Source organism: Orbilia oligospora (assembly GCF_000225545.1).
Source record: "Orbilia oligospora ATCC 24927 unplaced genomic scaffold scaffold00076, whole genome shotgun sequence".
Taxonomy (NCBI): Eukaryota; Fungi; Ascomycota; class Orbiliomycetes; order Orbiliales; family Orbiliaceae; genus Orbilia; species Orbilia oligospora.
In genome coordinates, this window is record NW_011645633.1 from 7,661 (window position 1) to 30,245 (window position 22,585).

A 22,585-nucleotide genomic window follows, 5' to 3' on the forward strand; every position below is an offset into this window, starting at 1 on the left:
CCTGCCTGCCTGCCTGTGAATCCGGGAACCTATAAGCATGTAAGTTCGTTAGCTGTTAGATTTATAGTATGTGTGTATGTAAAAGAGAAAAAAAGAAAAGTCAGAAATTGAAAAGCTCACACATATTATTATTCACGATTTTATTTGTTTACTTATGAATATTACACAGAATATTAATAACACATTTAGAAAAAAATCAGAATTGATTCTATTACTATATAGACAGCCCAAGTATAAACATTCGGCGAATTTTATTCTAGAGGTGAATAACCCCTGCAAACAGCCTTCCTTTGGGTTTTTCATATTAATTTAGCACCATAGTGCATGTGTAGGAATCTGTGGCACCTGTCTTAGACAGAGCCAAATAAGACTTGAACAGTCTTTATCCATGTGTACAGAATAACTTGGCATATTTATCCGATACGCCTTTCGAAGCTTTCTAAGTTTTATTTGGTAAGTCACAGAACAATCACCCCAGTACAATACGACACCCTATGCTAATATGTGTTTGTGAGGGGTTTCAACAGCGACAGCATGTAGGAATATAATTTCGTTCATCATGCCTCGGGCATGTATATTATCTCTTCCCGATAAAGGGGGAATAACTAAGTCCAGTTTTGAGTGCCTGGGTGGTAAAGGTTTATACCAGTTCGCATAAAAGAATCGTGTGAACTTAGATGGGAATACCAATCAATGCAATCTGAAAGTAAAACTAAGAAGCCGGAGATTAATGAAGATTGCTACGACCTCGGTATGTTTGGGATTTCTTAGCTCGATATGTGGGGCAAATACCGCGATAGCTAACCGTAGAAATATTTGTTTTGCTTGAGGCCTGTATGCCCGACTGTAAGGAGGGATTTAACTTCTCTCTGCGAGGATTTTGGGTTGCGGCCCATTTTTCGTCAGCTGATCTCGCATTATTTTCGTTATACAATAAAATCAACACAGTTTGATTGAAATCATATTAAAGAATAATTTAAAGGACCTGGTCTGGCTGCTTCTCAGTCGGGTTTCCGTGGTCCGAAGGACCCTCTTGTCTTTTTGTTTTCGGAGATGTACACTATGATCATGTGATGAATTCACGCTGTCCTGTGGTTGGACGAAAAACCACAGGAACAACACAAGAGCACATGCTTGAATAGGTCAGCACGTTGATCTGTACCCTGTAACTCCAAGGCATTAACTCAGGCACTCTCTTTTTTGGTGCCCGTTGTTTGCAGTGGAAAATGTCGTAGTGATGTGCTAAATCATTCGGTTCTTAGAAAGTGAGTGTATAAAGAAATACATGAGCTGCGGGGTATTTTGGTATAGTAAAATCATGTTTGAGAATTTTGTGTGATATTATCATACCAGTCTATCTCACATGAATGTGCTAGGACACACAATGATACTATGTTACAGCCTTCTAATCTATGTTTGTTAACAGACTTCGTTTTGCATGTCTTATAGATCTTTATAAATCGCCTTCTATCTAATACTGATGCCCTATGATTTGTAATCATTTTCTCACCTAAAAAACTTTTTTGTTCCTTGTGCTAAATCATATACTAAATCTTCTTTATAATTCTTAACACCCACTTATGGGATTTGCTAAATTCTTGTTAAATGCTTGTCTCGTACCCAGCCCACCCGGGATTGTACAATTAACAGCTTGTTTACTACTACCTTCCTAGAATTCTACAACCCTCAACTAGTATTTTCGGTGCTTATTTATAAGTCAAATATTTAATAGATAAGCCTTTGATTGGTCTGGGTACGAGACCACCTTTGATTGCATATTATAAAACGATCGAACAAAATGCTATGCAGAAATAGGCTGTGACTTTTAATGATAGACCACGGATTATGCAAGACAAGAAGGGAGGGGGTCGGGTATTCATTCCTCAATGGCTGGTTTCTATGGACCGAGACGAGGAGGTCGAATTGGAAGATGCGGTACTGCTAGTCAGATCCCCAATGAAACAAGAATAATACCAAAGTCGTATAGGCTTCTTGTTCAACTTAACCCGCTATGGTGATCCTTTCTGATTTTTTACTATTAAGTATTATAATTAAACATTATTGTATCTTGTTGTTTTAGATTATTAATATTCGGATCACTAGTTAATGTATCTCAATTGGGTTTATATTCAGGTTTCTTGAATATTCGTTCGTTAATTCCACCCGACTTATATCTCATAGGGACAGGTCTAACAAAAGCAGTAATACAAACTGGCGAAGATTGCTAGTGTTTTATTAAACACATGCGTGGAACAATAAAAAGACGAGAAGTTGGAGATAGTGGATATCTACGGCCCGACAACAACAGGACCAGCTCGCAAAGCAATGATGCAAAGCCGAAGGCAACCCTCAGGAAGCCATTCCTCGACCTCTTCAGTATGCATCCCTATACGAATTGTCCTCTTTGTTCTTTGATTAATTGATCCCGGCCCTAGGATGATACCGACCAAGTCCCATTCCTTGTGATCGTCGATTGTCAACTTTAGTTGATATGCTGCATAATCAAGAGCTTTGTTTATATACGGCTCGTAGATGCCCCCTAAAGGTACCCCATTGTAGCGCATTGAGAAACCGTATTGATTTCCATCAAAGTCCCACCCAGCCCGATTGTAAACTCCGTTAAAATGGACCGTGTCTCCGGGCTTAGCTGAAGACGGGTCAAAATAAGAAACAATGGAGGGGATAGCTGCGACGATTGAAGGCCATTTTTGAATTGCCTCAGAGGACAGCTTCTCGCCGAGTTTCTCTCTACCGAGGTGAACGGCCTCTAATTCATCCTTCCAACGTTGATCAAGGGCCCGAATACAATCAACAACGGGCTCGCAGAATTTCGTATTCTCGAAAGTTGTTTGGGCATTGGTAATAAGATACCCGGGCTTGTCTTGAAGCCATCTATCGCCAACGGGTGTCTCTATCTGCTCTGCTGCTTCTATAATTTGATAATAAGCAGAACTCAGCTTGGTCCCCGCGGCTTCAAGAACATGTTCTGCCTCGCGGTCAACGGCAGCGATGACAGAGTCCCCAGGATTCTCGTCCCGAGTTCGCTGAGCAGATGTATCTTTATGGAGGTAGTAGTAGGCGCGATGGATAGCAAGACGGGTCCGGGACATCGAGGGCTCCGGGTCCTCAAGAACCTGAGTATTGGGGCTATGTAATTCTTGCTCCCACCCCTGAACTTCATCACGGACCATCTGCCACTCTCTTTTGACTGCATCGTGGATACCTGTAACGATTATTAGCCTCGATACCGTTAGTGGAATGAATACAACATACCAGTTTTTGCCCACTCATTGGAGTATGCTGCAAACTTGTCGTCGGTATCTTTGAGCAGTTCGTAGATCCTCAGGCGGTCCGGATCATCCTCGGGCAGCTCGTTAATTTCCTTCTCGACCTGCCATTTCATGCTCCGCAGTTCACTATCAACGCGGTTGGCTTCGTACTGCTGGAGGCTCGTAAAAGGATTGGTGGAGAGTTTGTCCTGGAGCCTCTGTAATGCCGGATTGGCGCGATTTAGCTTCTCAGTTTTGATCTGGGCGTTACCGGCAGCGAGCACATTAGCAAGCCGGCTTTCGTAGTCGCGGTATGTATTTGGGGTCAGAATTCGCCGAACATCATCCTGCTCGAACCGCTGCTTGAACGAGATGACGCTATATTGGAGCCGGTCGGGCGCCTCGACGTCCATCTCAATATTTTGAAGCTTGCGGTCAAGATCCCCAGTGATAATACGGGTACTCTCCGCGAACCGAGTGGCTTCTAAGTCCCTGCGAAGTTGTTCAATCTCCGCGACAAGATGGTTTTTGTGTGCATTACTGACGGGAGCTAGTATGTTCGTTGCGTCGAAGAATAAATTCTCAACGCCCTCCGTTCGACCAGATTCAATATTGTTGCGGGCCTGCGCAATGCCCCTCCTCGCACGGTTAAGACGGTCTCGGTCATCAAAGGATAGAGCATTCAAATCAATACGGGGTGAAGCTTGGGGAACAGCCTGAGCCTGAGCCTGAACCAAACTCTGACCCCAGGTTTGGGCCCACGCCGGTCCTATCAGTGGTTGTGGAGTCTGTGGATATGTAGAAGGAACAATATTCAGCTGCGAGCGGATAAGAGCGATCTCTGCCAAGATCGGGGCCTTGAGCTGATCTGCCTTCCGAGGATGCTTGATTCTACTAAGTCCCTCCTCGATGATTTTCTGCAACTGACGGTCGAGTTCTTGTTTTGTATCGGCTCTATCTAAAAATTCCCGTTGCCGGTCGATATAATCACGAACACCCTGAACATCTCGTTGAGCAGAACGGATATATGCCTCTTCTGCGGGCATCACTATGTCGGCTAAATTGTCTCGAAGCGCCGCAATCTCTGCGCGGAGGGCATCAGCCTCCTGAGATGCATCGCCCTCGAGTAGCTGTTCAGCCTGAGCCAGTTCGGGTTCCGTTTGTTCGATGCGGCCAGGCGTATTAAAATATTCTTTGGCCCAAAAAACTTTGTTCTTCGCATGGGGAAAGTTTTGAGACGGGGCAGGCTTCGGAGCGGGAGGAGGGAAAGGGGGCGGGGGGTAATAAACCGGGGCAGGAGCACGATTACTCCCGTATTGGGTGCGGATGGCGTCTATTTCGGCGAGTATTGGAGCTTTCAACTTATCTGCTTTGCGCAAATCCGTGATCTGGTCAAGAAACTGAATAGCGCCTTGGAATAGTTCCTCAACGTGATCTTTAGCAGATTGGTTGAGATTACCATGATTCGTTTCAATGAAGTCGCGAGCCTGGCGGATTTTACCTTGAGCTGCGTTAACCTGACGTGCATCCGCCGGGCTGACCACATTCTCCAATTTGGCTCGAATATCAGCAATTTGTGCGATTAGCGGAGCCGCATCTTCTGGGGAGATATTAGGGAGGCGTTGCTCCGCCTGTTGTAAGTCGGGTTCAACCTCATTGACTCGATATGGCGAGTCAAGGTTCTCGAGAGCCCGATTAAGGTATATTTTAATGGTTGAAATACTCATAGCTAAGATTAACAAATACGGGTAAAGTTATATGCGCTTAAGAAGATTGACTTCGGTGGTGACTAATTAGCTCCACGAGAGCTTGCTGCCGTGGTTTTATATTATTTTCTCTACAATCAAGAATTCGAAGGTATACGCAATCGTAATTGATTTGATTTGAAATAACTCAAGCCCTAGTATAAAGGGAAATCAAAAAGTCTGCGACTTTGGCCTTTTGCGGCTTTGGCTTGCACAGACTACCGATGGAAGGTTGTACAAAAAGTCGAATTTTAATACCGCCATTTAAAGCCGATTTGTCATGAGTGCTCTCGAAAGCCGTCCCGTCTAATAATGAGCTTATTCCTATTTTTTTTCGTGTCGATTTAGACCTCCACTTTCATGGTACTCCCATGAAAGCCGCGACAAGAGTGCAATCCAATGCGATTGCTGCCTCATCCCTTAGGCCCGCCAATAGGATTGAATGGGACGAGCATACCATAAAAAGATTTTCATCAATGGGTATATCCATATTATCCTACAGTTGCTCATCATCACGATCGAAATACCAATAAAAACTCCCACCGCGAATTATCAAAGTTTTCTGAGACGATGCGGAAAGAGACCCGCGTAAATCCTCAATCAGAAGATGGTAAGACCCAGGCCTCTGACTAGCTGATATTTGGGGCATAGCTTTGGGGCGTAAATCTTGATGTAGCGTCGTTTACCCCTCTCCGAAATTGCACTGCTTTGTTACAACAATGTAATTAGTTTTGGGAAATGCGCTTCAGGCATAATATTCACACTTCTGAGTCCATGTTGAGCAGGCCAATCGAACTTATCGAATGAAACCGCACAGAGCCCACTCGCTCTCTATTCAATGCAGAGTCGGATCTCAGCGGAAATTTCAAAGAGGGGTGGAGTAAACCCAATGCGCGGTTACAATGTGTTACATTATCCTCATCATGAAACTGTCTTCGAAGGAATCCTTCAGTTTATCCTCATGCTAATTGTTGCATCGAGGATACTGGACAAAAAACACAGATGCCCAGAGTGTTATAAGAGATGGTTCAAGCCAGCCAATTCAGAAAGAGAACACTATGGAACTCTGTATAATATCCATATCGCTCTAATGCCATTCGAACGGGTTTAGATAATACATGTTGCGAGCATTCACCCACCTGTTTAGGCTTGCTGAGAGCTTAGCAACTACTGGCGAAATGTGTTGTCGACACAAAATCACAACAGCCGTTTAGGTAAGCCGAGTTTGACAATTTGCAAACAAACGATTCAAAATCCCATGAAGTGCACGCCATTGTATCTTGACATGGTAGAGAATGCCATTCTGGTTGTCTTGAACGGAAGAGGAAATATTTTCCCGGTGTCACACGGCTCGTAACGTGGACTAAGATTAAAGCGGTCACAATCCGGTGCTCTTCTCACTCGGTTCCTCCGGTGCAACTTTTGGCCGCGTTTTCTTGGTTATAAGTGATTTAGTTGACAAGTCAAATAGGTGGAGGTACTTTTTTCTTTGCATCTATCGCAAACTCCAGTTTCATAGCCTGTGTCGCGACTTCATCTAGACCGACCTAAGATCTACGTCCCAGCATATATATACGCTATGACATCCCAAGAACTTCAGTTGTTAGCTCTCCCAATCAGATATTCGAGTAAGTTCAGCTACCTTGAAACCTAATCGCAATCTATCCTCGTTATATATATATTTATTACGTCCGTCTAACATAAACGCAGGTTGGACCGTACGGCCAGTGGTCCTTTTGGAGTACTTCGGTATCCCATACTCCGCTAAATTCTTCCGACTCGCAGATGCGGAGTCATTGGCTTCGGTATGTAGAAATCCAAATTGACTCCCGGTGGTTATTGACATCCAATACTGATACCGTAGCGTTATAGCTCCATGCCGAATCACCCTCAGGCCTCGTTCCGGTCATCATCGACAAACAACTTCCACACCCCGTCCATGACTCGCTAGCAATTGGGGAATACCTCCACGATAAATACCCCGAAAAGGGATTGTGGCCCAAGGAACTCAAATTGCGAACATATGGTCGTAGTATCGTCGCTGAGGTGCGTGTATCTCCCTCCACCTCCAACCCTTTGCAGTTTGTTATACTTTGTATTTATATACCTTAGTCTGACCCATTTCCCAATGTTCACGAATGTAGCTTCATTCCGGGTTTACTAATATTCGAACCGACTTTCCACATAACTTCGCTGTCAAGTATAATCCCCCCCCTCAATTCAGCGACAAGTTACTTGGGGAGGTGAAGCGTGTTCTTTCTATCTTTGATACGGCCCGCAATCTAGCGAGGGAAACCCTTGGCGATCGAGATGAAGGATTCTTATTAGGGTCCTTTAGTATCGCGGATGCTTTCTATTGGCCTGTTCTCTCGGTGCGTAATCGATCACCGTTATTCTCTTGATGAGCGTCGAGCTGATAATGACATATCGCAGAGGTTCTTCACGTATTCTGTTAACTTATCCTGCTCAACGACAGAAGCAAGCGAATACATCGCGAAGATGTGGAAAGAACCCACCTTGAAGAGAATTGGTGAAATGCAGCTCAGAGAAGTTAAGGAACACCCTGAATACAACGTTCCTTTCTATGATAACTATGTTCCCGGTAGCCAGATGGAATTTTGGGATATCGAAAAAATCATGGGATAAACCTACAGTATTTAACGCTCTGTAGAAAAAGACAAGGCCCTCCCCATGACGCTATGGCTCTAGGCCAGCTATAATCCTTAAATACATTCTTGAGACAGCCCTAACACCTTATTGGTCAAGAGATTAATATCCTAGTACTTTAAAGGTTGATATTGGTACATAAAGCTTTTGCCCAGAATTACAATAGCCGCTAGGATGGTCATATAAAACATGTGGGTCTATTAGCTATATTTCGCGGGATGTAAAGGACAACCTACGAAGGCGTAATCTAGCGGCTAGAAAATAAGGTTGCAGACTTGACGAGTCCTATGGTGTTGTAAATGGAATCTGGGATCCTTCGAGCTCTCGTGTTTCTCCTGAGCACTCAAAATTACAAGTATGTGAGGAATATTACTTCTTTTAATATCTACGCATCTATAGAACAAAATAGGCAGCCAAACACCATGCATCAATGCTCCTTTCCTATATCAAATTACTCTCAAACACAGAAGTGCAGATCCATGAAAATTTAACAATGATGTGATCACCATAGATTGTAGCTTATAGCAATAATGTGGGCTTATGCATGATTGTCTTCAACCCACCCAAAAGCCTTAGCCAGCCGGAGCCCAGGGCGCTCTTGACTTATCAGAACTTTGTTTGTACCGTGCAGATACCATTATACATACTTGATTGCCTACAACCACCAATTTGGAAGGTTCACAGTTGCACAGCGTGAGCTTATCTCGAGTAATACGTCACACCTGGGATTCATGCATGAATCGTGTTGTATCCCGCCCTGAGTTACAAGTTCCGACTCTGCGACGGAACGCTCACGCATACCACTATAATCTGGCGAAAAAAGTACAACTACTTATATGGATGGATGGATGTACGCGGAGGCAAACCATTGAGCACCTCGGGGCATCCCGAAAGATATTGACTCCAGTATGGGAATGCTGTGCGTACTATGCGACGTATAATTCGTAAATCTTAAATTTATAAAATGTTACAAATATATCGACCTTGCAACCCTTGCAACGTTGTTGCTTCGATCAAATTGACTCGGTTCCAGTGGTTACAGAATGAGGTATCTCCTCAGTCTAGACTAAGCCATGCTTAGCTTTGAAATTGCCAATCTGCACATGAGCCATTATGATCGCGTGATTGATCCAGCATGAATATTTAGCTCGTGTGTCAAGCTCCGTCAAGAATCCCTATTCACATCCACATCCTTTAAACTAAATGTCAACTTGAACCCAAGACCGCCCGGCCGTGTTGTGCAATCACACTTGTGCCATTTAAGCCAAGAACGATGATCATGCTTCTCCCATGGCTCTCCAATAAACCCAGCTGACTAACTTCCTAAATAACCCAAGTTCTTGCCGTGTCGTATTAACTTTAGAGTAATAAGGACGGATGGCAATCGTCCAGAAATCTCCTTCCTGCCTTTTCCAGAACGACGGGTAGGGCTAGGCACCAAGTCACGCCGTCGGTCGGGTTTTCCGAGCCTCGCCTATACGGCCTTCGACCTAGTTGTGGCAAAGACGTTCCACATAGATAAGGTTACCAATAGCTATAGAACGGATGAAAACGAATTCCACGACTGGGATTGGTGACGCACATGCCTCGAAGGTGTACTGAGGTGCGAGATCAACCAATGTTCCATTGGTAAAGGACGGTCCTTTCCATATTGGCCCTATATTTCGAGACCAGCATCCCTCGACGTTGACACTGCGCTGCATCGAGCGGGGTTACGAGCTCAGTCGACAGTCTTTAGTTTCGCGCGGTCAAAGCGCCCCTTGTGATCGGAACACATTTCTGACAGAATGGTATCATGAAAGACCTTCTCAAAGGGGAATCCATCCTGATGATATCGCGACAATCGGTATTGTACCAAGGCTTCACTCAGATGCCTGTAACAACCATCTCGGAACAAAGAGGCGGGCACATCTCAAGAATTTCCGGTCGGTATATCAAGCTTCTAGATTATAATCTTCGTCCTAAAGATCAACAGGTATATTGCCGAGCCGGGCCATATGCGCAATAGCAGTACGAAAGTGAACAAAGGCTGGAAAGGTATGTAAGTACTTATGTACATCAAATTTCGGATCGGAAGAGGCGTGCATGCGTTTCAAATCTTTCAAAGCTTTCGGGGTAATATATATGAGTTGAGCTAAGGTCAGAGGAGCACTCTCGTGGGTCAAAAACGTTAATTTGAGGGGGTTTAGCCATCGATAAAGCACAAAATTGACATTGACGAGGGATCCCTGTTCGTTTGTCCGCGCCGAGGCAGCAACATCTGCAACGTGATATCTAGCGCCGTATAAACGATATCAGCTACGAGGATTTCAACATCTCTCAAATAGAAATAATTAAGATCTTACGTGGGCAAAATAACACGGCCTTCATGATTTCTAGACGTTAGACAGCGGATTAATGTGTGGCAAAGTTAACGTGAGACCGGATTATTTGAATTTGGAGTGGCAAATGTTCAGCCTTCATGAAGCTCCTCCAGCGCGAAGGTGTATGTAGATCGGAATTCGGTTTCGACCGACAATTGGCAGATCAAATTCTGTCAGGAGAATCGCTGTACGGAAGAAATATTACTTTTTCGTATCGTGGAGATATTCCCTTGGATTCATGAAGTTGTGGCTAAAGAATATATGGTATAGCTTTTCCACGACTAGATCACCCGAAAGTAAAACGTCAAGACGTCGACAACTTCCTAAAACATCAATAGCTTACAGGCTAAGAATTTCGACACCATGGTTCTCAGGTTGCAAGGTTACCATGATACGAACCTTCGACTGTTATACGAAGGCCGCTACATGCCAAGGTCGTGGATGGTCCACGGGATACGTACGTGCTTAACTCCGCAATCCGGATGGGATCTTGCACAGTATCCCTACGATGTTCTCATCATCGACCTTTGATTAATCTAGATGTCGACAGTAGAGACATTTTTTCTATAAATCAAGCTCTTGCGCCCTCGATAGAATCAAATCCACTCCATCATCAGCAGCAGTCTTGAAAGCAATCATCTTCAGACCTATAGAGTTTCATCTTTCCTCCTAGTATCTCTCGATCTACAGTACACTTCCATAAATTTCAAATCCACAATGCTTACGAACGGCCTCATCTCCCTTCTAGCAATCGCTGGCTTGGCTACCAATGCCTTTGCTGGCCCAATCCGCAAGGTCTCCAATGCCGGCGCAGCTGGAGCCATCGCTGATAAATACATTGTCGTCTTGAAGAAGGGCCTCTCTGATAGTGCCGTTTCAAAGCATACCAATCGCATCTCATCCTTCCACTCCAACGTCGCTCGAGATCTCACAGGAGCTAGGGCCCATGGTGTTGGAAGGAAATTCAGATTCTCATCGACTGGGTTCAACGGATACGTTGGTGGTTTTGACAAGGCAACTCTCCAGGAGATCTTGAACTCTCCTGAGGTCGACTACGTTGAACAAGACACCGTTGTTACTACGTACGCTGAACAGACTGACTCCACCTGGGGCCTCGACCGTATCTCCCATGAGGATTACTCCGCTCCATACACTTATGAATACGATGAAACTGCTGCCGGCGCTGGTACCACCGTCTACGTCATCGATACCGGTATTCGCATCTCCCACGATGTAAGTTCTAGCTCTTGTTGCATTGAATATTATTCATCTATCAGTTGTCTAATAATATTATAGGAATTCCAAACCGTGAATGGTTCATCCCGAGCTACCTGGGGATTCAACTCTGTTGACAAGACTGATTCCGATGGCAATGGCCACGGTACCCACTGCGCTGGTACTATCGCTGGAAAGACCTATGGTGTCTCCAAGAAGGCCAAGGTTGTCGCTGTTAAGGTTCTTAGCGCTGGTGGTTCCGGTTCTACCGCTGGCGTCGTCTCTGGAATGAACTGGGTTGCCGAAAACGCCACCCCAAACTTCTCTGTTGCTAGCATGTCCCTTGGAGGTTCCAAATCTGCCGCCCTCAATACTGCCGTTGACGCTATCTTCAATGCCGGAATCACCATCGTTGTCGCTGCCGGTAACGAGAACCAGGATGCTAAGAACGTTTCACCCGCCTCCGCCCCCAACGCTATCACTGTTGGTGCCATCGATAGCAGCAACAAGATCGCTTCCTTCTCTAACTGGGGAACTCTCATCGATGTCTTCGCTCCAGGTGTTGGTGTCTTGAGCTCTTGGGCTACATCCGATAAGGAAACCAAGACCATCTCCGGTACCTCCATGGCCTGCCCACACGTCGCTGGCTTGGCCGCTTACTACATCAGCGCTTCCGAGGGTGGTGCCGATCCAGCAACCATCACCGATAAGATCACCAGCAGCGCCGTCAGTGGTCAGGTCACCGGGAACATCCGTGGCTCTCCAAACAAGATCGCCTACAACGGATATGCTTAAATAAACACTCCCCAAAGACTAATCACCAAGTCGCGATTGTTGCTAGCTAGCCACTAAGACAACGAAAAACCAATGACGATTCTTGCCAGAGAGAAGACGGGATATAAAGAATATGAGTTCTATGCTTGGCCCTTCCTTTAAACGTTGATACCCATTTGCTTCATTTTTGCTTCTTTGACATTATTTTTCCTCTCTTGCTAGGTTCCCGAAGTAGATTTGTTAAGGTCATCCCTAGCAAAGAAGCTGCGGTTTCCCATGCAATGCTCGACTATTTTCCATCTTCTTAAAGATACCCATTATGCATGTTATTTAAGACCGAATTTATATCTACTCTCAATCATATATATATACAAGTACCCATATCTATCAAATTAAGCATCCGGCCTAAGTACGGGAGCCCAAGACGGCTTATAATTAGCTGAGCTAGTGTTGAGACTGAGCGTTGGCTCCAAGATTCTGTCTGTTGTATTTTGAAACACCAACGCAGAGACCCATCTTCCATATTTAGCCTGTGAGATAGGACGATAGTGCGGTTTCGACTTTTCGATCAAAATTTCCCTAGTATCCTTATTCACGGGTGGATTTAACCGGTAATAAGATGGATTCTCAAGGATATAATAATATTATTTTCCATGAACAGCTAAAATAGATATCGGTCCTTAAAGCTCCAAGGAAACTCGGAAGTAAGCAAACTCCGAGCATACGCAAGGGACCTGAACAAGAATCGTATGAAGTCATTCGATTCCGCCACCCAGGCACTCGGGTGACATGGAAAAGAGAGCAAGAATCCACCAACGCACCATATATTCTTGCTCTCTTTTCCGTGTCACCCGAGTGCCAGGATACCGACGCACGGATGTTGTCGCCGGTAACTTTGTTTCTTGTTCAGATCTACCGATGCAACCTATGAACTACAGAGCCTTACGTCCCGGCATCGAGGCCTGACATCCTTCAGCCGCGAGTCATGCGGTGACATGAGACCTACACACCTAGTGATCAAGATTTTATTTGAATGTTTTGATTTTTGAGGAAGCGGGCATATATGAAAGGCAAAGCGCCTAGTGGAGCCCGGGAAAATGAAGCGAAGTTTTATTTTTGTCGCTTGATGAGATACCTTGGTGTGGACAGGGTTGAGGGATGAAACGAAGCAGCTTGGCGAACTCGTCGAAACGATTGGTAAGACTGCACACAACTGCCGTGTCCTTCCTCCAAAAACAAGAGTCCTTGGTTTCAAGCACTTGTCGCTCCGCCGGCTTAGTTCCCGAGGAACCAGCAACAAAAGAAAAAAGGTGTGTAACAGCGCCAACCCGTCGTTCCGAAAATGACAGTAATCCCACCTAAAACAATGCCAACGTTTCCACGCACTATAGTTCAGACAAATTCTAGAAGCACTGTACTGGCGATTTGCTATGATATCCCATGACCACCAATGATATCACTCTTTAATATGGCCTGGAAACATGTTCCGGCGCACCATAGCACAGTGGCTTGAGCGCTCTATATCGTATGTTATAAATGGAGGCCTTCTTCCTACAATGTTCCTATTCTATAACTTCTTCCAACCAGCATCAAAAGCTTAACTTCTACTGGCACCGGTTGCTTGAATAGTCTCATCTATATAATCATGAAGACTGCTGTGATTTCTCTTGTTTCCGCTTTCTTGGCAGGCAATGCTGCTGCCCATTCTACTTTCCAGCAATTTTGGGTTAACGGAGTCGACCAAGGTACTAGCTGTGCTAGACTGCCACTCAACAACAACCCCATCAGAGGCGTTACTGGTGCAGATATTCGATGTAATGCAGGAACTAGCCCAGTTCCCGGAAAGTGCACTGTTAATGCTGGCGGCACAGTCATCGTTGAAATGCATGCGGTATGCATCTTATTTTCACGAAATAGCAATATGCAACATGTTGACGTCCTGACTAACACTTCTAATCAATCTAGCAATTCAATGATCGAAACTGTGCCAACGAGGCCATCGGCGGTCAGCACTATGGCCCAGTCATCGTTTACATTACTAAAGTAGATGACTCTTCCAGAGATTCTGGAGATGGCCTGTGGTACAAGGTTTATGAGAACGGCTGGTCCGCCGTTCCAGGAACTTCGAGGTCAGATGACGACAACTGGGGTGTAAAGGACATGAACAGATGCTGCGGAAAGGTTGGCGTGAAGATTCCTTCCGGCATTCCATCCGGAGATTATCTTGTCCGCGCCGAAGTTATCGCTCTCCACTCAGCCCCATCGGAACCCCAGCCATACGTTACCTGCTGTAAGTAAACCCGATAGTTGAGTGTCTATCGCATTCGGATCCAGCTAACCGTCTCTAGACCAAATCACCGTGACTGGAGGTTCGGGATCGCTACCATCCTCTGGTGGCGTTAGATTCCCAGGCGCTTACAGCGCTAGCGACCCAGGAATCGGTGTCAACATCCATGGCCACTTGACTCAATATACTATTCCTGGCCCCCCTGTTATGGCCGGTGGCAGTTCCGACACAGCCGGAAGCATGCAATGCCCTGCCACTGGAGGAACAGGAAACCCAACCACTTTGCGCACAACCACTACCGCCGCGCGCACAACTACAACCACTACCGCCGGCGCTACTACCGCTCGCACAACTGCGGTGACAACATCCGGCGGCGTAAACTGCCCGGCAGGTGGCTGCAGTGGTCCCACTTGCTCCCAATGGGGACAGTGCGGCGGAGTCGGCTGGACAGGATGCACCAACTGCGGCGTAAGTTAACCGTCTTCATATATATTATCTAGAAGCCCTTCACTAACTCTCTTCACAGAATTTCCGCTGCGTCAAGCTCAACGACTATTACTCTCAGTGTCAGTAAATAGAGCCTGGGGGCAAAACTGCCGTGTACATAAATCAAGCTCGTGGACTCTTCGCCCAGGGTTAGCTCCATAGCCTTAACTTGTAAATAGCATTTCATAGAACCAATTTAACTTAATGCCACGGTACATCGATTTTAACAAGGAATTCGCGCAAAATGGCGGGAAAGTCGATATTCTGAGAGCGAGAGATACATGCATATGTATGACCAGTATTAATCGATAATTGATCGACTAGGACCAAAACCTCAAGGCGGAACAGAAGGATGTCTAGCTACCTGCATGCTGAATTTTAATACGGTAGAAGAGACCACCGTCGCCAACACAAGAAGGGTCACCGAGACTATGTCGACTCCACTTGTCTCCTCGGCTAGTCTCGTCCTAGGCTGAAGGTCGAGAGTCACATTGTATTGCTCGGAATGCAACCCGAAGGTCCAGCTTGTGTTGATCTATATAATCATCTCCTCACTAATGTATAAGAAGCGCAGCCCTCTCAAAAACAAAGTACCTACCTTAGCAAAAGTTGTACAGAGCATCGCCCGACCGACCGATTTCTCACGGCAACAGGATCTCTATCATTTATAATACGTTTCGGCCGCGCGGAAACAGCATGTAGATCTCGATCTCCAGCGTGGCCCAGCGGGTGGGTCGACGTCAAACCATCGATGGCCATCTCGCATGGTCATATTGTCCTAATTCGGTAACATCCCGATTCAGCGTCCATGTGTTGCCCCGGCCAACAGAAACCAACCTTCAAAATGCAACCACAACATTCTTCAGATTTGAATTCAAGCTCCAGAAGTCGACTCTAGACCCCTGACCGAAGACACCAATAAAATCTTCATCTGATGTCCTCTTCCCCCTCCTCGATCATGCATCCCCAAGCCTTCTGGCTCTTCCATCCGAATGCTCCTTGTTAGTCCCCGTGAACATAACTCTATCTGTCACGCGACGGCAAAATGCCCCAAATATGGTATAGTTCGATCTTTCAATACAGGAACGGGAGCTCCGCAGCCTCTGATGCAGGATTTGGACCCTTTTTTTCCCCAGGAAAATTATCAGCTGAACCCCTCTATCATTCGGACTTTCTCCGCCAACTCTTTGCGGGGTTCCTAAGGCACTTTCCAGAGCTGTGCCTCTATACATAGGACCGAGTCAGCTGCAATATGATGCTGTTTCGTTCCCTGTATTACGGAAAGTATCTGAGGCATGCATCTGACCAGATCAGAACAAAGAGCCTTTTTGAACAAATAAAGCGTGTGTGCCGACGACCGGGCTCTCGAAAAAGTACTTAAAGACGACACCCCCAGTAGAGCAACTTTGGAAATGGCTCGCGTGATGGCGAATACCAATACTCATTCACCGAAATTCGTTACTATAAATTAATTATATAATAGTTAACTCATAAAGATCATTAATTCGACCCGTCCTTAAATTTTCGCCAAAATGGGCTGGTTCAAAAGTCAGAATCAGACCCAGCTAGATGTTCCAGGAAGTGCGGCCGCGGGACCACCGGCTACAAATACCACCACCACCACCACCACACATCCAGACGAAACAGAAGCATTACTCCCCAACGAATCCTACAGATTAGAGCGTCGTAGACCAAGTGGTAGTAAATTATGGCTTCTACCAGCTGTAGTTTTCCTCTTAATGATGTCCTTCCTCACCCGCGAGGGTGCTATGTGGTTTTTTAGAAGTAATTGGGTCTCCGAGGTGGGCTTCAATCCAACCCCCCAAAAACAGCTAGAGCTAAGTCAAAATTGATAATGTACTAAATATTGCTATCAAATATCAGGCACGAACTCTTTCTATAGATATAGATTACACGGACGGCCTAGGATTTTGGATAGAAGGCAACGGCAAGGTTGAGGGAACCATTGACGTTGTAGAAATACCCCAGGACCAGAAACCAAGACTAGACGTCGAGGTCTTCACCTTGACATGGGACACTGAAGGATTTAAATCAGTACAGCTCGAAAATACTGAAGGCTGTGTGATCTTAAAGGTATCTAATCAATCCTTCTCGAACACCGAGAGGAGTCTTTGAGTGCCTAACTATATTTCTCCAATCAGTGCGAACGAGCCTTCCAAAAATCCTTCTTCCAGCGATCAATACCCCCTGTAAAAGTCCGCGCAAAGCTCTACTTGCGACCTGGAAAGCTTCAAGACCTCCTCCTCGTGGCCAGCAATCTAAACATCAATCTCGACATCCCCAATATCCAATTATCCAGCGCAAGCTTCACCAGCGACTTGGGCGTTATCAAATCCATCAACTATGTAAACTCCTTGGACATTGAACTACATACTATCTCCGGCGATATCTCTGGAAAATTTGACCTCCACGAAAAACTCCGCGTTCGAACGGAGAGAGGAAAAGTTAGCATCCAGGTCGCGCCAGGTGAAGGCGAGGGCTACGCTTCCACCGATATAAAAACATCAAGCGGTAACATCGCCATCAACTTCGACGAACCAAAAACGCAGCGGAGTTATAGAACCACACTTCACGCTCATTCTGGGAGCATCTCAGGTCGCTTATTCCTAGGGAAAGGTCTCTCCGCAAAGTCCCAAACCGGTGATATAGACCTCCACATTATAGGAACCGGCTCGAGGGAACCATACCTAAAAACAAATACCGAATCTGGCTTAACAAGAATCACAATCGAAAAAAGCCCCCTTGAAAAGATCCTCAGCACGCATACCGCAAACAGTGGGGATATAAACCTCTTTTATCCATCAACTTGGGAAGGAGAACTCCACGCAAAGTCCGGGACGGGTGATATCCGCATTCAAGGCGATGGTCTCGAAATCACACAAGATTCTGAAGGACTCGTAAGAGGTCAAGAGATTTGGGCAGAAAAGGGCAATCCTGCAAATGGCCGTCTGATGACGCGGTCAGCAACAGGTGATATCCTAATTTCAATAGCATAGCATTACCATCGGCGCGGCGCTACTCTTTCTGCATTGTCTTATTTCGAATTTTGCGGTCGCAACCGGCGCTAGCATTGGTTTTTTCTTACTTGTCTTTCATTCATTCAGGAGTTCAGGCGTCTTATACTAGATGGTACACACGTCATCTGCGTACACACATGTTTATATATGATCAATACTAGCTAAATAAACCAAACAGCTCCAATACACCCAAGATCCCCAACGTATATTAATAGAATAGGCTCCCAGGCCCATCTACGCCCGCAGGGCCTCTTGCACCGCCCTCCCCCACACAATTCTCCGCTTATAGACCCCCAACCGTTCCGGAAAACCATCAATAGCAGTTGCCAAAGCCTCACCCTGTCCTTCCGCCTTAATCCTCGCAAGTGGAGTCATATAAGTCCTTACAAAGAACACAATATCCCTCGAAACTGGTAGCCTCAACAAAACCTGTCTCTCAACTCTCAGGTACGTTTTCTCAAGATCCACGGACTCCAGTTCCTCTGGCAAATCTTCTCCTTCATAATGGTGATTCCCAGTTGGCAAGAATAACTTTTCATGCGTCGATATCGTCCACTATTCCTTACAAGTTAGCCCCGGCAATTTTTATGTGGATTGATGTTCCAAGAATTTATTCATCAAATAACTTGCATTTAATCTCCGAACCCATCTTCCAACCTCCAACCTCCCAAAAAACCGATCCATACTATTCGCAAGTTTCTCTTTAAACATAGGAACCGGCCCATGAATCTCCCTAAGTTCCATCCCCATCTTCTTGCTTGAATCGAACCCATTTGGAAAACACGCTATGAACCCTTGAAGACTATAGGTCTCCTTTCCACTTTCCTTCTGTAAGATCAATATATCCTCTTCTACTGTAGTCGCTAAGATCTTCAGTGCCTCTATCGAATTTTGAGGAGGTAGAAGAGGGTACGAATCTCCAGATACATGGTTCTTGAATTCTCCGTTAAAGGTGCTAGTCGTAAATAACCCCGGAAACCGAGACGGAAGATGTTGAGGTAGAATGTATGAATACAACTCTTTTATCGCGGGACTACAGCGTTCGGACGCTCCAAGAGACGTATGAGGAAAAGCGTTAACAATTTGTTTGCGCAGGGCGATTCGAGACGGGTACGATGAATCAATAAGGAAAAGATCATTCGGAGCGCACTTCTCAAGCCCCATTGTCATGTGATAAATTGGTTTATAGGGTCGAAATGGGTGTGGTGGCGTAGAGAGGATATCGACGTCTAGAGGAGTGATAGGTTCTTGAAGGAAGCTAGGTGTCTACGATGCCGATTGTTAATATAAGGTACTTCTGTAGATATGTGAAATTTCTATTTACTATCTATAGTAATTGTAGAGTTTAAAGGGGCTCTTTACAGTTGCCTGGGTCGTTTTGCGGTCGGGATCCCAAAGACTATATGTCGATGGAGCTTCCTGGACCTTAGCTGCTTCATTCGCCTCCTTACTCTTGATATATATGAGCAACAGGACAGCCGCAAGAAGTGGAAAGAACGTATAAATGAATGACTCGTCCATAGCGAATGGCCCCATCTGGTAGATCGCCATGGCCGCGATCTCCACAGAACCACTTGACAAGAATGAGAACTTAAAAACACAAGATATGGATGGAGTGGCCGTGGAGAGACTTAAGTAGTAGATTTACCCAAGTATAAATTATATTATGGATGTTAGAAGCCGAGGTGGTCAACAAACCAAAAGCCCTCGATGGGCGTATTTATACGCTATAGACTGGTGGAGCCCAAGGAGGAGCCCGATAAAGGACTTGGCACTTAAGATCAGCTCCCTCGATCGCGTTCGGAGATTCCCGTAGACAGTGCAGTGGATCTGCAGATCTGTCTACGACATGCATCGACCAAATTAAATCACGATGAATCTGCGAATATAGGAAGCAAGAGCCTGCAATGAAAACTCGAGCTCATGAACAAGCCATTATTTATCTTGCCTTCCATTAACTAATCAATATTACTAGCGCTGATACTATAGTACAGATACAAAACATGATGTAAAAATACAGTCACAGAAAAATGCTGAGCCGGAGCAAAATGCTACCTACGCAAACAAGAGCGATTCGCCCGTTTGGAGAATAACAGAACCAAGTTCGCTAGCCATATACACCGCAGCATCCACGCCCCGCTAATCTACAAATAACTGATAACCTACGAATTGTTGTGGTGTCCTAGGTGGGACCACCACCTTCCGCTTTTCTTGGGTGTCTCCTTTGGTGTCTCCTTCGCGACTTCCTTAGCTTCTGTGTGTTTGGCTTCCTCGACGGGCGGTTCTGTGGAGCCGCCCTCACCCCGCCATGTGACGGCTTGTCCGATTCGAGTCTTGCATTCGATACCTGCGCCCTGAACACATATGCAAGGGAATATATCGTTGATGCCCAAAAAGTAATCCGGCAGAAGTGTTTCGAATAGGTTATTAGCACCATGCGGGTGGGAAATTGTCAGCTTTTTTACTCCATTGACGACGAAAAATACTTCGGTAGGGACGGGTTGCAGATCCTTGGGTTCGGCGTAAGGAACTTCCTCTTTCCCGTTCGTTGCAGAAGATTTTCGACGGAATAACTCCTTAGACTCCTTTTGGGAGATCGGTGGTGGTGTCGTAGGAGGTGTAGGAACCGGTGTAGTACCGTTCGAGGGCTCTTTCTCGAGGTCAACTTTGTAGGTAATGCCAATTCCTACAATATCGCCCACTCCAGCAGCGAGGCTATGTTTGGTCGGATGGCCGTCGATGTATATCAATCCACCGTTTTCAGAAGACCAAAAGATACCGTCCCCGGCGGTGGAGCAGGGAAAAGGGAACTCGTCGATTGGACGCAGAGAGGACCGTCGTCGGATGAAAGGAACCGTGTCAGGGGTGACGGATTTTACCACAAACCCAATCGCGATGGCAGCGCCGGTAGGTCGACTAGATATCGGGTGCGTATGCGATATCGAACGAGAAAGTCCCAAATCTGCCAAGCCATCTTCACCGGAAGGTGCGGTGACCGGCTTCGGTGAACTTGGAGGGCTGCTAACAGGTTTACCGGAGGATGCAGTCCGAGAAACAGGGCTTCCTTCTGAATTATCCACGCTTGAGAATTTAGAAAATCCCAGAGAGCGAAGTTGGGCTTCCCAGTATATTGTACGATCTGCCAAAGCCACATTGGGGTTGTAGTAACGGGCTGCGTAGAGGGGCAACCCTGTCGTGCTATCCCAAGTGTTTTTATCGTCGTCGCCGCTCGCAGCTGTGATAAGTTGTAGAAGGGTGCCTTTCGTATGTATCGACTCGGCTGTTGTAGAGAATCTATAATTCGTTGTGGGCGGTCGTTCGAAATGAAGGAAATTCCCAGAAGTTATTGTAAGGCGCTGCTGGTGCGAATACCACTGCGCCTCAAGGATTATCTTTTCAGCGACATCGAAATGTACCCTGGGGCGGCCTTGAGAGGTGACACTGTTGGATCTGGGAGAGAGTGGTGGTGAAGCGAGTGAAGGCTCGTCGTCCTCGCCTTCACTGCTGATGGAATTGAGTCGGACCACGCCCGGTTGCTTCAGAACAGAACTCCTCCTTCGATTTCTGGGGGCTGTTACAGTATCAGGCTGAGGAGTCGAATGGTTGCTTTTCAGTAAAACCGGTATACCCGCGTCTGCATTGTCAGCGACGACCTCAGCGGCAAGGGCGGTAGCAAGAGCTTCAGCATCGGACGCTCTCGCAAGCTGCGGAATGTTGGATACGGCAAGGTAGTTACTCTGGGCGTTCGACAGAGACTTGCTAGATAACGAGGAAGGTTTAGACTTCTTTTTCTTCGTCTCCTTTTCTTTCTTCACATCTGACCTGACGTCGGATTTGTCTCCCGAGCCGTCCGTTGGTGCTTGGGTGGTAGACTTGGAACTCCGGAACAGCTTCTTCATGTCTGGGCTGGACGTCCTTTTCGGGGTCGCGAGACAAACGCAACGTAACCGGCAGGTCCGAAAAATCGATGACGAAAAAGGTCTTTAACTAGCTTTTTCAAACTTGCAATGACTCGAGTTTAGCTATCGACCTAATCCTAGTCGCCCTCACGCAGGGATACTGAGAAGATGTGACGGTCTATGTTGTATGTATATATGTAGTGGTCAGTAGAATATGGAAGAGGGTGCGATGGGGAATCAAGTTGAGTTGGGTCGATCCGGGGGTATACGGTAAAGTGGAATAAAGTTGGCGGGGGAAATCCAATCCAATTCAGGCCAATAGGCACGCTGCGGCCCAGGTCAGAGCGAATCAATTTGAATTCAAAGGCGACAGAATCTATGCATAGCAGAAAGCGCGATGCGATGCCGAGATATCGGGAAAGCAGAGGTAACTAAAATGTTGAAAACATGTATGTATGTGAGTATAGTAGATTATAGACAGGAAGATGGATTCGATTCAGGCTGAACAAGAAAGAGAAAAGAGAAGACTTCCAACCGCTACTTGCTGCTCGCCTGCAGACTAACGGGTAACTCTTCTCGCAAGTCAACTTGGAGGTACTCTCTTTGCAAGACTGTGCGGGGACTGCTCGAAAACGTGGAGACCCACAGCTGCTCGCCAGACCAGACGAGACAAGAACGTCGTTTTAATTTTGGGCCCGAGCGCCTCTCTCTTTTCCTTCATCTCGTTAGTATTGCGCACTGGCATCATGCTCATGTCATGCTACCGGCTACCGATCCTGCATTACATTGTTAAGAAGTTAATTCGAATTCCCTCTGGCCACCCATGGCAAGCGCCTGTTGAC

At 46.1% G+C, this 22,585-nt stretch overlaps 7 protein-coding genes across 7 annotated transcripts; 4 read left to right on the forward strand and 3 right to left on the reverse strand.

The window, feature by feature from the left end:
- Positions 1–2,288: 2,288 nt before the first annotated feature.
- On the reverse strand, positions 2,289–4,996 carry AOL_s00076g2 (uncharacterized protein; the record flags this gene model as incomplete). The annotated part of the gene is made up of 2 exons (XM_011122556.1): positions 2,289–3,223; positions 3,274–4,996. The coding sequence occupies 2 exons, from the start codon at positions 4,994–4,996 to the stop codon at positions 2,289–2,291; spliced, it is 2,658 nt and encodes an 885-aa protein (XP_011120858.1).
- Positions 4,997–6,593: 1,597 nt separating this feature from the next.
- AOL_s00076g3 (uncharacterized protein) lies at positions 6,594–7,660 on the forward strand (the record flags this gene model as incomplete). Its single annotated transcript, XM_011122557.1, has 5 exons — positions 6,594–6,642; positions 6,725–6,819; positions 6,887–7,060; positions 7,159–7,386; positions 7,448–7,660. 5 exons carry the CDS (start codon positions 6,594–6,596, stop codon positions 7,658–7,660), a joined length of 759 nt encoding a protein of 252 aa, XP_011120859.1.
- Positions 7,661–10,761: 3,101 nt separating this feature from the next.
- On the forward strand, positions 10,762–12,054 carry AOL_s00076g4 (uncharacterized protein; the record flags this gene model as incomplete). The annotated part of the gene is made up of 2 exons (XM_011122558.1): positions 10,762–11,277; positions 11,341–12,054. 2 exons carry the CDS (start codon positions 10,762–10,764, stop codon positions 12,052–12,054), a joined length of 1,230 nt encoding a protein of 409 aa, XP_011120860.1.
- A 1,624-nt stretch (positions 12,055–13,678) lies between these two features.
- Positions 13,679–14,894, forward strand: AOL_s00076g5 (uncharacterized protein; the record flags this gene model as incomplete). Its single annotated transcript, XM_011122559.1, has 4 exons — positions 13,679–13,924; positions 13,999–14,323; positions 14,382–14,788; positions 14,847–14,894. 4 exons carry the CDS (start codon positions 13,679–13,681, stop codon positions 14,892–14,894), a joined length of 1,026 nt encoding a protein of 341 aa, XP_011120861.1.
- A 1,444-nt stretch (positions 14,895–16,338) lies between these two features.
- Positions 16,339–17,823, forward strand: AOL_s00076g6 (uncharacterized protein; the record flags this gene model as incomplete). The annotated part of the gene is made up of 3 exons (XM_011122560.1): positions 16,339–16,608; positions 16,691–16,900; positions 16,969–17,823. The coding sequence occupies 3 exons, from the start codon at positions 16,339–16,341 to the stop codon at positions 17,821–17,823; spliced, it is 1,335 nt and encodes a 444-aa protein (XP_011120862.1).
- A 255-nt stretch (positions 17,824–18,078) lies between these two features.
- AOL_s00076g7 (uncharacterized protein) lies at positions 18,079–19,395 on the reverse strand (the record flags this gene model as incomplete). Its single annotated transcript, XM_011122561.1, has 3 exons — positions 18,079–18,399; positions 18,490–19,110; positions 19,207–19,395. The coding sequence occupies 3 exons, from the start codon at positions 19,393–19,395 to the stop codon at positions 18,079–18,081; spliced, it is 1,131 nt and encodes a 376-aa protein (XP_011120863.1).
- Positions 19,396–20,006: 611 nt separating this feature from the next.
- On the reverse strand, positions 20,007–21,743 carry AOL_s00076g8 (uncharacterized protein; the record flags this gene model as incomplete). The annotated part of the gene is made up of 1 exon (XM_011122562.1): positions 20,007–21,743. The coding sequence occupies one exon, from the start codon at positions 21,741–21,743 to the stop codon at positions 20,007–20,009; it is 1,737 nt and encodes a 578-aa protein (XP_011120864.1).
- Between the last annotated feature and the right edge of the window lie 842 nt (positions 21,744–22,585).